At 43.5% G+C, this 13,761-nt stretch overlaps 3 protein-coding genes across 3 annotated transcripts; 2 read left to right on the forward strand and 1 right to left on the reverse strand.

Moving 5' to 3' along the window:
* Positions 1–160: 160 nt before the first annotated feature.
* LOC112222368 (troponin C, skeletal muscle) lies at positions 161–4,229 on the forward strand. The gene is made up of 6 exons (XM_024385155.2): positions 161–319; positions 2,322–2,376; positions 2,620–2,763; positions 2,901–3,015; positions 3,241–3,377; positions 4,036–4,229. Exons 1-6 carry the CDS (start codon positions 317–319, stop codon positions 4,065–4,067), a joined length of 486 nt encoding a protein of 161 aa, XP_024240923.1. The 5' UTR covers positions 161–316; the 3' UTR covers positions 4,068–4,229.
* Positions 4,230–8,053: 3,824 nt separating this feature from the next.
* LOC112222370 (troponin C, skeletal muscle) lies at positions 8,054–10,426 on the forward strand. The gene is made up of 6 exons (XM_024385156.2): positions 8,054–8,178; positions 8,970–9,021; positions 9,120–9,263; positions 9,461–9,575; positions 9,689–9,825; positions 9,974–10,426. The coding sequence occupies exons 1-6, from the start codon at positions 8,176–8,178 to the stop codon at positions 10,003–10,005; spliced, it is 483 nt and encodes a 160-aa protein (XP_024240924.1). The 5' UTR covers positions 8,054–8,175; the 3' UTR covers positions 10,006–10,426.
* A 468-nt stretch (positions 10,427–10,894) lies between these two features.
* Positions 10,895–12,461, reverse strand: LOC112222371 (transcription initiation factor TFIID subunit 13-like). The gene has a single exon (XM_042304173.1). It carries the CDS (start codon positions 12,182–12,184, stop codon positions 11,810–11,812), a length of 375 nt encoding a protein of 124 aa, XP_042160107.1. The 5' UTR covers positions 12,185–12,461; the 3' UTR covers positions 10,895–11,809.
* Between the last annotated feature and the right edge of the window lie 1,300 nt (positions 12,462–13,761).

Below are 13,761 nucleotides of genomic sequence, written 5' to 3' on the forward strand. Positions count from 1 at the left end.
TAATAAATGTCATTGAGACTGGCTACTCTTGTCCTTTAGCTAAATATGGAGGGAGCTTAAGGAGAGGGGGGGGGGAGTATGAGTGAGGTGGAGGTTTTGTGGCGTTGCAAAGTAAGCAGCAAGACGATTGGTTGATGCTAGTCCAGGCAAAGGGCTTCTTGCCCAATCCTGATCATATTCAGACAAAAGTTACCTAGATAAGGGGTACTTATTGGGTAGTCATAGTACTGTGTCTATCAACGGTGTATCAGAAAGACACTCTTTCCCTGGACTTCCCCCTTTCTCTCTGTTGTCTGTTGCAGCGGAGACAGCCACCATGGTAAGATTCTGTAGAGGGAGAAGCCGAGAGCGAACGAAGATAAGAATCTTTCATGAACAGATGTTTCAGGACTGTTTCGTTCATTCTGCTTTTTTTCCGACAGATGATGTCGGGTTTCTTTTTTTCTTTAAAAAGAAAAAAGTTTTTGCTGATATTTTTTTCCATTGTTGGGAATAGAGTGGAATTGCTGAAGATGGATATTACTGATTGATTTGAAAATGGACTAGTCCTGCCTGTGATCAAACAACACACACACACACACACACACACGAGCTGGCCCAGCTGTGGAGTACAGCTAGACCAAACAATTTACGTAAAGAGAGCTACTGATTTTACCGTTTGAAGGCTCTAGTTTTGTTCTTGTTATTTGCTTGTATGAGTGATATTAAGTTACATGTACCATAGAGCAAACATCATGCGGTATAATATCGGCTGTATGTACTTCAATTCACGTGGTAGTGTATGCCGTTGTTAACGTTTTTCCTAGGCCACCATGGTCACCAAAGGTTACTGAGACAGTGGTGCTGGCTAGACAGAACACAGTGACAAAGTGATTGATAGTGACAAAGTGATTGATTGACAGGTGGATGGCCAGCATATCTGTGTCTATGTGTCACAGTGTAGACATAGACACTAGTAATGACTCTGGCATAATCTTTTGACATGCCAGAGGGAGGCAGGATAATGAATGTGAGGGATTGGGTTGCGGGGGGGTGGGGGCTGCTCAGAGTACAAGGAGTTGTTAAAGAGGATTAATAAATCAGAGTAGGGGCAGAATGGTGGGACATGACTGTGATTAACTATCAACTCTCCCTGGAGGTGTACCAAGTAGCTGTCATATGTTTTTGCTGTTGAACCCATATGGTTCAAGGAGCAAAGACAAACAGACAGTCCTATATTCCTTCATTACTTTTCTTGGAAATAATCTATATTGCTTTTCTGCTGCTTCTTAACAGTTATACAATATGTTCATTAATGACATTGAAAGGAAATAAATAATGTTGTTAGATTCTTATTTTCTACCATGAACCTGTACAAATATGTGCAGCACTGTTGGTTCTGTTTATGGACTGTTGGTTCTGTTTATGGACTGTTGGTTCTGTTTATGGACTGTTGGTTCTGTTTATGGACTGTTGGTTCTGTTTATGGACCGTTGGTTCTGTTTATGGACTGTTGGTTCCAGACTGAAATGATAAATGAAAATAAGGTGCTAAAAGTGGAAAGTTTGTGAACATTTCATATTTTGTTAAATAATGTAGCTGGTCGTTTAGCTTGATGTAGATGTGTGAGGAGTTGCTGCCAGTCAATGGTAGGTAGGTGGAGGTGATGACAGATATATGGGGGGAAATAAGTGGCACAAAGGTTTAAGGCACTGCATCTCGGTGCTAGAGGCGTCACTACAGACATTCTGGCTCAAATCCAGGTTGTACCACAACTGGCTGTGATTGGGAGTCCCATAGGGCGGCGCACAATTGGCCCAGTGTCGTCTGGGTTTGGCCGGTGTAGGCCGTCAATGTAAATAAGAATTTGTTCTTAACTGACTTGCCTAGTTAAATAAAGTATGTTCTTTATTAAAATGTACTAAATGACCCATCCCATACAGTGTGATAGCAGCTGCCTGCAGCTATAGGGTGTCCAGACTGTGGTCTGAATCCTACATGCTCTCTTCAATGACAGCTCTACGGCACAGTTGCAGTCAATTAGAATTGAAGGCAGTCAATTCAGGAAATAAACTGAAATTCCAATTCAATAATTGAAAAAAAAGGCAATCTGTTTTAAATTACTTCTCAAAAAACTAAAAAGTATTTCCATTTTTTAAAGTTTAAATTCAAATCACTTATTGAATTGACTCCAACCCTGCTCTACAATGCTTGTATTAATCTTCTCAGAAAGGTTTCTTTTAATATATAATTTATAATTATATAACACCACAGGCACAGTGAACTAGTACATGAGAGAAAACATATATATGAATACAACTTCCCCTATCCTCCCTCTCTAGCCTACTGAAACACAGAGTGATGCCCGCTCCTTCCTGAGCGAGGACATGATTGCCGGTAAGCCACGTGTGTAATAAATAACCTATCCACATGTCTGCTTGTTCCTAACTTTATTGAGATCCATGATTCACAACCATGCTGTGTGTATCACTTCACATTCAGCTATTTGGGTTGTGTTTATGTAGTCATAGTCCTAATGTCAACAAAATGTGTCACTTTAAAATGCTCTGATTGTACCAAGAGGACATTAAGGTCAACAGGTGAGAATTTGTCTCAGTAAACACCAACTCTCCCCTCCAGAGTTCCAGGCTGCCTTCAACCTGTTCGACAGTGACGGTGGCGGTGACATCAGCACCAGGGAGTTGGGTCAGGTGATGAGGATGTTGGGCCAGAACCCGACCAGAGAGGAGTTGGCCCTGATCATCGAGGAGGTCGATGAGGATGGTAAAATAACTGACTGGGTCAAATGTCAGGAGATAATTCAAATGTCTGGCCAGGGTATTTCTACTATTATTCATACATCCCATGTCCCTGCTTCATCTCATGAGCCCCTGGTTGTCTTCCCCTCCTCCCAACACCAGGTAGCGGCAGCATCGACTTCGAGGAGTTCTTGGTCATGATGGTGAGGCTCCTGAAGGAGGACCAGGCCGGCAAGTCCGAGGAAGAGTTATCAGAGGTCTTCCGTATTTTCGACAAGTACGTCGTCCCCTGAATCATAACTCCTGGAGTCTCGTCCTTATTGACATGACACAAAGGTTTCTCACCCGTGGTTTACCATTACCAACCAGGGATACCACACGGTATCTGATGGATGGATAATCACAGGACCTCGTTCGGAAGCTCTAATGACAAATACAGCAGCTATGTGTTACATTATTCTCATGTATCTCAACTGATCTTATCCTCTGCCCAATACAACAGAAACGGCGACGGTTTTATTGACCGTGAGGAGTTAAATGACATCTTGGCCGCCACTGGAGAGCCAGTCACAGAGGAGGAATGTATCGAGCTAATGACAGACGCAGACCTAAACAAAGACAACAGGCTTGATTTTGATGGTAAGACACTCACTCCCACACACACAGGCTTCATTTGCTGCAATGGAAATATCATTCACATTCATGTGTTGTGCTAACTGAACATAAACATGTTGATGACTAATAGTCAATGGTAAACGATAGCATAGTAACTTTGACTAGTGATTGGATTGGGAATAACAGGGGCAATTTGGTGTGCACTGTCTGTGGGTAAATATAGACTGGAATGCACACACACACACACACACACTCTCACACACACACACACACAGTTGACTGTTTAAACTATGGCAATTTGTGTAGGCAAGTTTATTTCTTTAATTAATATTAATGACCACAAGTCTTGACTAAACTCAACTCCCGCTGTTCTGGGTTTCTCTACAACAAATATTCACAACAGAATACAATGTTGAGGTCTGGGATCACAGAAGTACCACATCCACATGACATAAACATTAACATGAAAGGGCTCATATATAACATTGGTCCTCTGGTGACTGGACACATACAGGGTTATAGGGGGATACTATATATTGTGCTTGGGGTAGAAGGTTGTAGTTTGATGATTACAGTAAGGTGTTTTCATATCACAAAGAGAGGGAGGTGGATAGGGATAAAAGTATTATCAGTAGTAGTTGGTGGGAGAGGATCCAATAAACCCCTTTCTTCTGTGTTCCAGAATTTCTGAAAATGATGGAGAATGTACAGTAACAAGACCAACATTCCTTTGTGACCCTTTCCATGTGTCACTTCTCCTGCTCGAAGAAAAGAACAACTGTTTCTGAATGGAAAAAAATCTAATACAAAAATGAAAGCCACATTTTCTTTTTGAGTCTTCCCAACTACTTACAGTAAAGAGTCTACCCAAAAACACTACAAATCAAATCAAACTTTATTGATGGCGTACACAGATTTGCAGATGTTATTGCAGGTGCAATGAAATGCTTGTGTTAATATCAGTAATATCTAGAAATTCAATCAAATATACAGACTATACAGAAAGTTTTTAAAAAAAATAGAAATGAAGAAATATTTTTTTTTAAGTCAGTCGAGAATATATACTGAACAAAAATATGAACGCAACATGGAAAGTGTTGGTCCCATGTTTCATGAGCTGAAATAAAATATCCCAGAGATTGTTCATATGCACAAAAAGCTTAATTTCTCTCAAATTTTGTGCACAAATTTGTTTACATCTCGGTTAAGTGAGCATTTCTCCTCTACCAAGATAATCCATCCACCTGACAGGTGTGGCATATCAAGAATCTGATTAACGAGCATGATCATTACACAGGGCAGCAGGTAGCGTAGTGGTTAGAGCGTTGAGCCAATAACCGAAAGGTTGCTGGATTGAATCCCTGAGCTGACAAGGTAAAAAACTGTCATTCTGCCCCTGAACAAGGCAGTTAACCCACTGTTCCTAGAACAATGTTGAAAATAAGAATTTGTTCTTAACTGACTTGCATAGTTAAATAAACACAGCTGCACCTTGTGCTGGGGACAATAAAAGGCCACTCTGCAATTGGAATGCTGACTGCAGGAATGTCCACCAGAGCTGTTGCCAGAGAATGTAATGTTAATTTCTCTACCATAAGCCCAGGACCTCCACATCCGGCTTCTTTCACTGTGGCATCGTCTGAGACCAGCCAACCGGACAGCTGAGGAAACGGAGGAGTATTTATATCTATAAGAAAGCCCTTTTGTGGGGGAAAACTCATTCTGATTGGCTGTGCCTGGTTCCCCAGTGGGTGGGCCTGGCTCCAAAGTCGGTGGGCCTATGCCCACCCATGGCAGCGCCCCTGCCTAATCATATACATAGGGTATAGATATATATATAAATATATATATATATATATATATATAGATATCGTAAGGAGTCTGCCCAAAACAACTACAGTAATGATTCCACCCCAAAACACTACAGTAAAGTTAAAATAGGGTTTGAGAAAAGACAATATAACGGAAGGTTATTTACCCCCTCCTCGATGCTGCCGATCTCAGTCATGTTGACTCTGTGGCTATAAATATACGTCCAACCCTTTTAAGACGAAGGGTCTTTCCGCTCCACGCAACCTAACACTTCCCACCCAGCTGTCTCTTTACACCTGCTCCCTCTCAAGAAATGCTACACCCCTCTGGCCCCTCGCCCCTCTGTGTCTCACCTCTCGCACCCCCTCGCCGTCTCTCCCCTCGCCCCCTCCTTTCTCCTCTCTGCGTCTCGCCCCTCTCCTCTCTGCGTCTCGCCCCTCCCCCTCTCCTCTCTGCGTCTCGCCCCTCCCCCTCTCCTCTCTGTGTCTCACCTCTCGCACCCCGCCCCCCCCTCGCCGTCTCTCCCCTCGCCCCCCCTCTCTCTCCCCCCTCGCCCCCTCCTCTCTCCTCTCTGCGTCTCGCCCCTCCCACTCTCCTCTCCTCTCTGCGTCTCGCCCCTCCCACTATCCTCTCCTCTCTGTGTCTCACCCCTCCCACTCTCCTCTCTGCATCTCGCCACTCTCCTTTCTGCGTCTCACCCCTCTCCTTCCGTGACTCGCCAACTGGCTCCTCTCCTTTCTGCGTCTCTCCCCTCTTGCAGTCTCAACCCTGTACAGAGTACTTTCAAAATAAATCTGCTTTCATCTTTAACATATGTTTCCATCTCCTTGTTGTCATGTTGATCCAGTAGACTGGATCATTGTCTGCTCCTTCTGTATGACTCCACTCTACCGTTTCTCTCATAATGCAACACTATCAGCCCTACTCTAATGAAACAGAATGCTCCAGTACCACTACCCCTCCCCCCACCACAGCTACTTCTACCCCCGTCTCTTGCCACTCTCCCCCACCCTGACTTATGACTGCAACATCTCAGGTATCCTAGCCCCCACCTGCCTTGCCTTGCCACTCTCCCCCACCCTGACTTATGACTGCAATATTTCAGGTATCCTAGCCCTCCCTCACCCCGTATATACCACGTTCTCCTCCTCTCTCCTATTCCCATATAATAACTATTCCCACTAGTCAGTGTCCTTGGTTTCTGAAAACACCTTTGTTCCAAAGTCCACAGAAAAAAAAACAGTCATCCTGATTGGCTCTGCCTAATCCTTCTGAGGTCCTTTGTTGTCGTTTTTCGTGTGATGAATCTTGAAAGATTCATGAAAACGGATGAAAGAGAAATAAGCCTACAACATTAGGTTAAGGAGCAAAGTCCAAAACAGTTAACTAAAACAAAAAGACTGTACAGATGAAGAAAACTTTCAGAAGCTTCAAATTGAGTAGCTAAATGCAACTTGCAAAATCAATGATCTTTTCATCACTTGAGAGATGTCATCCATGATGATCAAAAAACGAGACTGCAGCAGTTAACAGTGACAAGAATGCTCTGACACCGCTCTGTCTCCATGAAGAGGTTACAAATACCATATCAGTATTGTAAGATGCCATCCCCAGGGGCTCTGACACCGCTACCAGATGCAACAGCGTACCTTGAAGATGTCTGGAATAAGAACCTAGAGGAGGATTGTAATGTGTCGTAGCAGCACCCCACCAAATCCTTATTTTGGTGGATATCCTCTGTTCCCTGAGTATATAGCCATTAAACCCTCCCCCCTCCTCGCCACCACCACTAACAACATCCCACCCCCTTCTTCCCCATAATACCCCAGTATCCCACCGCTCCTCCTCCCTCTAAGACATCAGGCCTTATTATCTCTGCTCAGGAAACTACCACCATACAAGGAGAGTCAAATATTGAGTGGTTGGCCTGTTTATTGGATACGATACTGTGATTAAGGGCGTGCTCCGTCTCTGTCCTGTCCCCATACAACCATAAATCGTCTGCTATTCAAGGCATAGCACTGCCAGCTTCCAGCTTCTGCAGCCCTTTTCCACAGGGTAGGGTTTCACGCCCAGAAGGAAACGCCATCCCACAGTCACAAACCACTCTGGGCCCACCCTTCTTTATCAGCAATGCAGAGGCCTACCTTGGTTTAAAGTATGGTAACAGCAATCACCATGTTTGTTTGAAATCACAAGTGCATGCTTGGACATAAGCTACACCTTGTTTCAGAATGCAATAATTTCAGAGATTGCTTAAAAGGGCAGGCTTCATTCCCTTCTGGAAATCTGCAAAAAAGGTTTAAACTTGGAGAGTGGGTCCGGAGAGGGAATTTGTTTAGGTTGATGAGCTAAAACATTGTGTCTGACAGGGAATAGATAGGCATACTGTTACATTCAGGCACCTCAAACCTGCTGCACTTACAACAGGGGTGTCAAACTCATTGCCTGGGGGGGCCTAGTCTCTGCTGGTTTTAGTTTTTTCCTTTCAATTAAGACCTCGACAACCAGGTGAAGGGAGTTATTTAATAATTATTGACCTTAATTCATCAATCAATTACAAGGGAAGAGCGAAAACCAGCAAACACTCAGCCTTTCGTGGAATGAGTTTGACACTTGACTTACAATCAAAAGAAACAACTGGTAGATGGATACTAATAAATATTCTTACTTCAATGCCCAGAAATGTTGTGCGCCTTTCAATAGTGACATGTACCTGAAAACTTCCCAAAACTTCCTAATAGCTAAGTTTACCCCATCAATTAAATGTTTGCAGATTCAAGACCACCACTCTCCACTTTTATTGGCTGGTGGGGGGCCTCAGAACTCTAAAAAGTTCAAGATTCTAAATCTGGAGTCCTGTGAGCATCAGTGGGCGTGTCTTAGGTGACCGGTTTAAAGTGTGTCTAAACTCACTTGACGTCTAGTCTTTCTGTTGAGGTGCACGCGGATTGACCACTCCTTTGGGCTATATTTCCGTGGATATTTAGGGGAAAGCTAATCAGCAACCATGGTAAGAAGAATGACTTGAACAAATGCAACCAATTACACGAATAAAAGCATAATGAATAGCGAGTTTGTATCGGTTAAATGTGCAATTTTACATTTGGATGGGTAAAGAAATTAGGGCAATTAAAATTACATTTGCCTAATTTTGAAATGATTTATTTGAGAATAATTTCAACAATGTATTGTCTCAATATAAAGTGTAAGGTATAAAACATCCGATTGAAATAGTACAGTAATTAACTTAGCTCATGATTTCTCAATCATCTTGATAACAATCACTAAATTGCTTAACCAAAAAATATAAAGTGCATAAAGTGTAATATGTTTACAGTGTATAGATATATCTACTTTATATATCTAAGTCTTATAGTGTGTATAGATATATAAAGTAGATATCTATCTATACCTGGAACATGAAAGTTGTGGGGGCGCAGGGTAGATATGGGTACTTGTCAGGCACGCAACCTAAAAGGGAGTCCGACAGCAAGGCTGCGGATAGTGCTTATGCGACAAATTCTGTCGGATTGTATGTCAGTATGGCCATATACGGAGGGGGAGGGGAGGGGGGTGTAATGTGTTGAGCCTAAAATAGCATGGCACATTTTCACTTGGCCTAAGAGCTGTCCGTAGGCCGTATAGGCCTAACCTACCCTTTTTGGGCAGGGCACGTGTGACTGTCAATACAAACACACGAATGCTAATAGCCAATAACTTTTGCTTCAAAAAATATATATGTTGTCTTGGAGAGATGGTCACTACAATGACTTGACACATGTGGCGCTGTTTTTCCTCTAGACTGACGCGCAACAGGAGGCCCGCTCATACTTGAGCGAGGAGATGCTTAACGGTGAGTAGGCCCATAGCAAACCATGTTGCCGTTAATTCACGTCAGGTCTAATGAATATAATCATTCGTTTCCCGATACTTATGGCCTAATCATTCTAGAGTTCAAGGCTGCCTTCGACATGTTTGACACCGACGGTGGCGGTGATATCAGCACCAAGGAATTGGGTCAGGTCATGAGGATGTTGGGCCAGAATCCGACAAGAGAGGAGTTGGATGAAATCATTGAGGAGGTCGATGAGGATGGTGAGAAACTACTGAATCTAAAATTGACTAATGTTAGCCTACATGAATGTGTGTGTATATATAAACCTAAATGGAACGCTTGCGTTTTGGGAAACCAATGCCCGTGTTGTGACCAGTGTTTCATAAGTACCTGTTAACATTGTCTGTAGTAGTTTTTTTTATTCGAGCGTGATGCGTAATCTGGCCCTTCACCTCAGGTAGCGGAACCATCGACTTCGAGGAGTTCTTGGTCATGATGGTGAGGCTCCTAAAGGAGGACCAGGCCGGAAAGTCCGAGGGAGAGTTAGCGGAATGTTTCCGTGTGTTCGACAAGTACGTTACAGGCTTTGGGAGAAGAGGTTACCGTTTGCATGTGTGTAATTACAGTCAACTTTCAAATGATGTCGAAAGGCTCGTAACCTCCTTCCAATGTGTTACTTATGCAGGAATGCCGACGGCTATATCGACAGAGAAGAGTTCGCCATCATCATTCGCAGCTCTGGCGAACAAATCTCAGAGGAGGAAATTGATGAGCTGCTGAAGGATGGAGACAAGAACGCTGATGGCATGCTGGACTTTGACGGTAGGACATAGGGATGATGCCTTTGACTGTGGTGCTGATTGGCTAATTAGCCTACATATTGACCTGCATTTTCATAATGGATACTGAGGGACTTTTTAATTGATCCTGAAATACATTTTGTTTTGTTCATTATGGATTAATTTTTCAGAATTCCTCAAGATGATGGAAAATGTGCAGTAAAACGGAGACTCATGGACATTCCTCCTTCCTTTGACCCCTGCTGACCTATTCTGATCCTCTATTGACCCACTCCAACTCACCCTCCCTATCTGGTCCATTGCCCCCACCTCGAAAAACAACTAGACCTGTTCGACAGGCACCTGGTGGAAGTTACCAGAGCTTTTGAGCCCTTCCTGCTTGTGATTATGACGCCAAGCTGCTGCTGTTCCCCAAATCAGGTGGGCAAGGCCCGGGATGTGAAAATAACTGCAACTCTACAATGGCTCAGTGCATCATAGGCACTCAGCACAACAGCCTGAAGCTGGGAGCTTAGTCAGGACGTAGTCTAATGGGCTGCTTGTGATCGCTGCTTAGACCAATCACGTCACTGTAATAACAAATTGTTTGAAAGGAGATATTAATAAACACATGCTCACTGGAAGTTGGTCTGTAGGCTATTATTGAGGAATGTCAAAATGTTTTTGTTTTACTTTGATTCATACATCCATCTTGTCTTTGATGCCGTTGTTACTGTTTTGGACCAAAATAACAAGCCAGATTAGAAAGCAGTGAAGCTAGGTCTACTTACTTATTGCAAAATACAAATAAATATATACCATCAGGGGGAAATCCTGGCAAGTTTTTAATATATTGATTATGCAAACTAAGTAGTCAAAGGAGTCCCACTTTAAATAGAGTACTGATACAGTGGGTTAAGGCAGGGTTTCCTAAAGTTGGTCCTGCCCCCCCAGGGGTGCACCTTTTGCCCTAGCAGTACACAGCTGATTCAAAGCATGATGAGTTGGTTGTTTGAATCAGCTGTGTAGTCCTTGGGTAAAAAAACAAAAGGTGCGCCTAGGGAGGGCTCCAGGACAGAGTTTGGGGAAACCCAGGGTTAAGAGACAAAGGATAAACTCAGTCCTGCAGTTTTATTGCGTACACAGTTAGGTCCATGTGCATTCATTTGCAACCGATAACAGAACAGGCCAAATGGTTTATTCAACGATTACACTATATATCCACTGTCTAAAGGTGTAGGAGCAAGTTAAATGGTTCCGGAAACAAAAACCCAACCATGGATTCATATAGAAAGTCTACATTGACCTCCCTTCTGGGCCATGTCCTGAAATATCTCCGTAAAGGATGGAAGACTGTGTCAAAAGGTGTAAGTTACTGTATTCATTTCACCATGCCTATCCTTAGTGATGAATGGGACAATCCTCTCACAAGAGCAAAGTTAGCTCACATGACATGATTTATACTGCAAAGCAATATCCTTCAGCAGACAGACTTTAATGAGAACTTTCCTGTATTAAGTTTTCACACACACCGGATAGGTGCAGTGAATTGTGATGTTTTACAGGGTAAGCCATAGTAGGCAGCCCCCTAAAACAAATTAGGGTTAAGTGCCTTGCTCAAGGGTACAGACCCATTTTTAAAGTGTCAGCTCAGGTATTCGAAACAGCAAAACACTCAGCTACCTGCCATCCTGTTATTCGTCTACGCTATTAGATTGAGAAATTATTTGAACAAACGTGTAATTCCCAACTGAAAGGCAGCAACATAGCATCTAGTCTGCCAGAAAGCCACACAAAGATGATTTTGATAAAGATATGTATATAAGGCATTGGAATTTGACATGAGCACAAACATAACTGAAGTCACAAGTGGATGGTCAATTAACATCTCTATGGGTACATCTGCTACAAAATAAACGTTAGATCCTTATAAAAACATGTTTAATAATCATAGCAGAATAAACAGCATGGACAATGCGGGGAAAAAAATCCATGTTGAAGCCCATATCCCTCTACAACCACAGGACCTAAGAACCATAGTTTGCTTCATCAAAGGCCTTGCGGGCTCTCTTCAACTCCTCGTTCATCGTCAAGAGATCCTTGACTCTGGCAAACTTCCTTGGATCTTTCCGGATGAGGAAAACAATGTCTTCCACCTGGACACGGCCCTGGCGTCCGATGGACATGGCTTTGTGTGTCATCTCCGTGACGAACTCGATCACAAGGTCCTCCAGGATGTCCACTGATTCAGTGTAGGGATTCTGGTCGTCTCCAAACCCATACATCATACACCGAAGCTCTTTAGAAAACAACCGTTTTCGCTTGCCGTGGCTCCCATCGGTTCCACCCGCCCCGTCATCCAAATCCTCGTCGAAATTGGTTTCGTCTTCCTCCTCCGCCATTCTACCAGCGCCAAACGGTGTACTAGAGCTAGCAATTGTAGCTAGCGTTAGCTAACTAGCTAATTAATAACGTGGCTAACTTAGCTGGCTAGTTACAAATCCCAGTGTCCAACGGTGTTTCGCAAACGTTTCAGGAAGATGCAATTGGAATCCTGAAACGGTTTGTGTCGAGGTGTTTATATTTATTTAAGCTTAATATCAATGATAACCTAGGAGCACAACAACAGCCAAACCTCCGAATTAACGATTTCTTCTTCGCTGTAGTTGCCACCGGAAGTACTTACAGCACTTGTCTTGGCGTTATTTTGCTTGGAAAAATAATAATACTGCCACCTAGCTGCGATGAGTGGGGCTCAAATCAAATGTTATTTGTCACATGCGCCGAATACAACAAGATTAGACCTTACAGTGAAATGCTTAACCAACAATGCAGTTTTAAGAAAAATAAGTGTTAAGTTAAAAATAAAAACATAATTAAAGAGCAGCAGTAAAATTGCAGCAGCGAGGCTATATACAGGGGGTACCGGTACAGAGTCAATCAATGTGCGGGGAACCGGTAAGTCAAGGTAAACGAGGTAATATCTACATGTAGGTAGAGTTAAAGTGACAATTTATAGATAATAAAGAGAGAGTAGCAGCAGTGTAAGAGTGGGGGAGAGGGGGACAATGCAAATAGTCTGGGTAGCCATTTGATTAACTGTTCAGGAGTCTTATGGCTTGGGGCTAGAAGCTGTTAAGAAGCCTTTTGGACCTAGACTTGGTGCTCCGGTACTGCTTGCCGTGCGGTAGCAGAGAGAACAAGGGTGGCTGGAGTTTTTTTGACAATATTTAGGACCCTCCTCTGACACCGCCTGGTACCGCCTGGTATAGAGACACCGCCTGGTATAGAGGTCCGTATTGCGTCAGACAACAACAACATTGACGAATACGCTGATACGGTGTGCGAGTTCATTAGAACGTGCGTTGAAGATGTCGTTCCCATAGCAACGATTAAAACATTCCCTAACCAGAAACCGTGGATTGATGGCAGCATTCGTGTGAAACTGAAGGCACGAACCACTGCTTTTAATCAGGGCAAGGTGTCTGGTAACATGACTGAATACAAACAGTGCAGCTATTCCCTCCGCAAGGCTATCAAACAAGCTAAGCGCCAGTACAGAGACAAAGTAGAATCTCAATTCAACGGCTCAGACACAAGAGGTATGTGGCAGGGTCTACAGTCAATCACGGACTACAGGAAGAAACCCAGCCCAGTCACGGACCAGGATGTCTTGCTCCCAGGCAGACTAAATAACTTTTTTGCCCGCTTTGAGGACAATACAGTGCCACTGACACGGCCTGCAACGGAAACATGCGGTCTCTCCTTCACTGCAGCCGAAGTGAGTAAGACATTTAAACGTGTTAACCCTCGCAAGGCTGCAGGCCCAGACGGCATCCCCAGCCGCGCCCTCAGAGCATGCGCAGACCAGCTGGCCGGTGTGTTTACGGACATATTCAATCAATCCCTATACCAGTCTGCTGTTCCCACATGCTTCAAGAGGGCCACCATTGTTCCTGTTCCCAAGAAAGCTAAGGTA

Source organism: Oncorhynchus tshawytscha, linkage group LG22, assembly GCF_018296145.1.
Source record: "Oncorhynchus tshawytscha isolate Ot180627B linkage group LG22, Otsh_v2.0, whole genome shotgun sequence".
In the NCBI taxonomy this organism is placed as follows: Eukaryota; Metazoa; Chordata; class Actinopteri; order Salmoniformes; family Salmonidae; genus Oncorhynchus; species Oncorhynchus tshawytscha.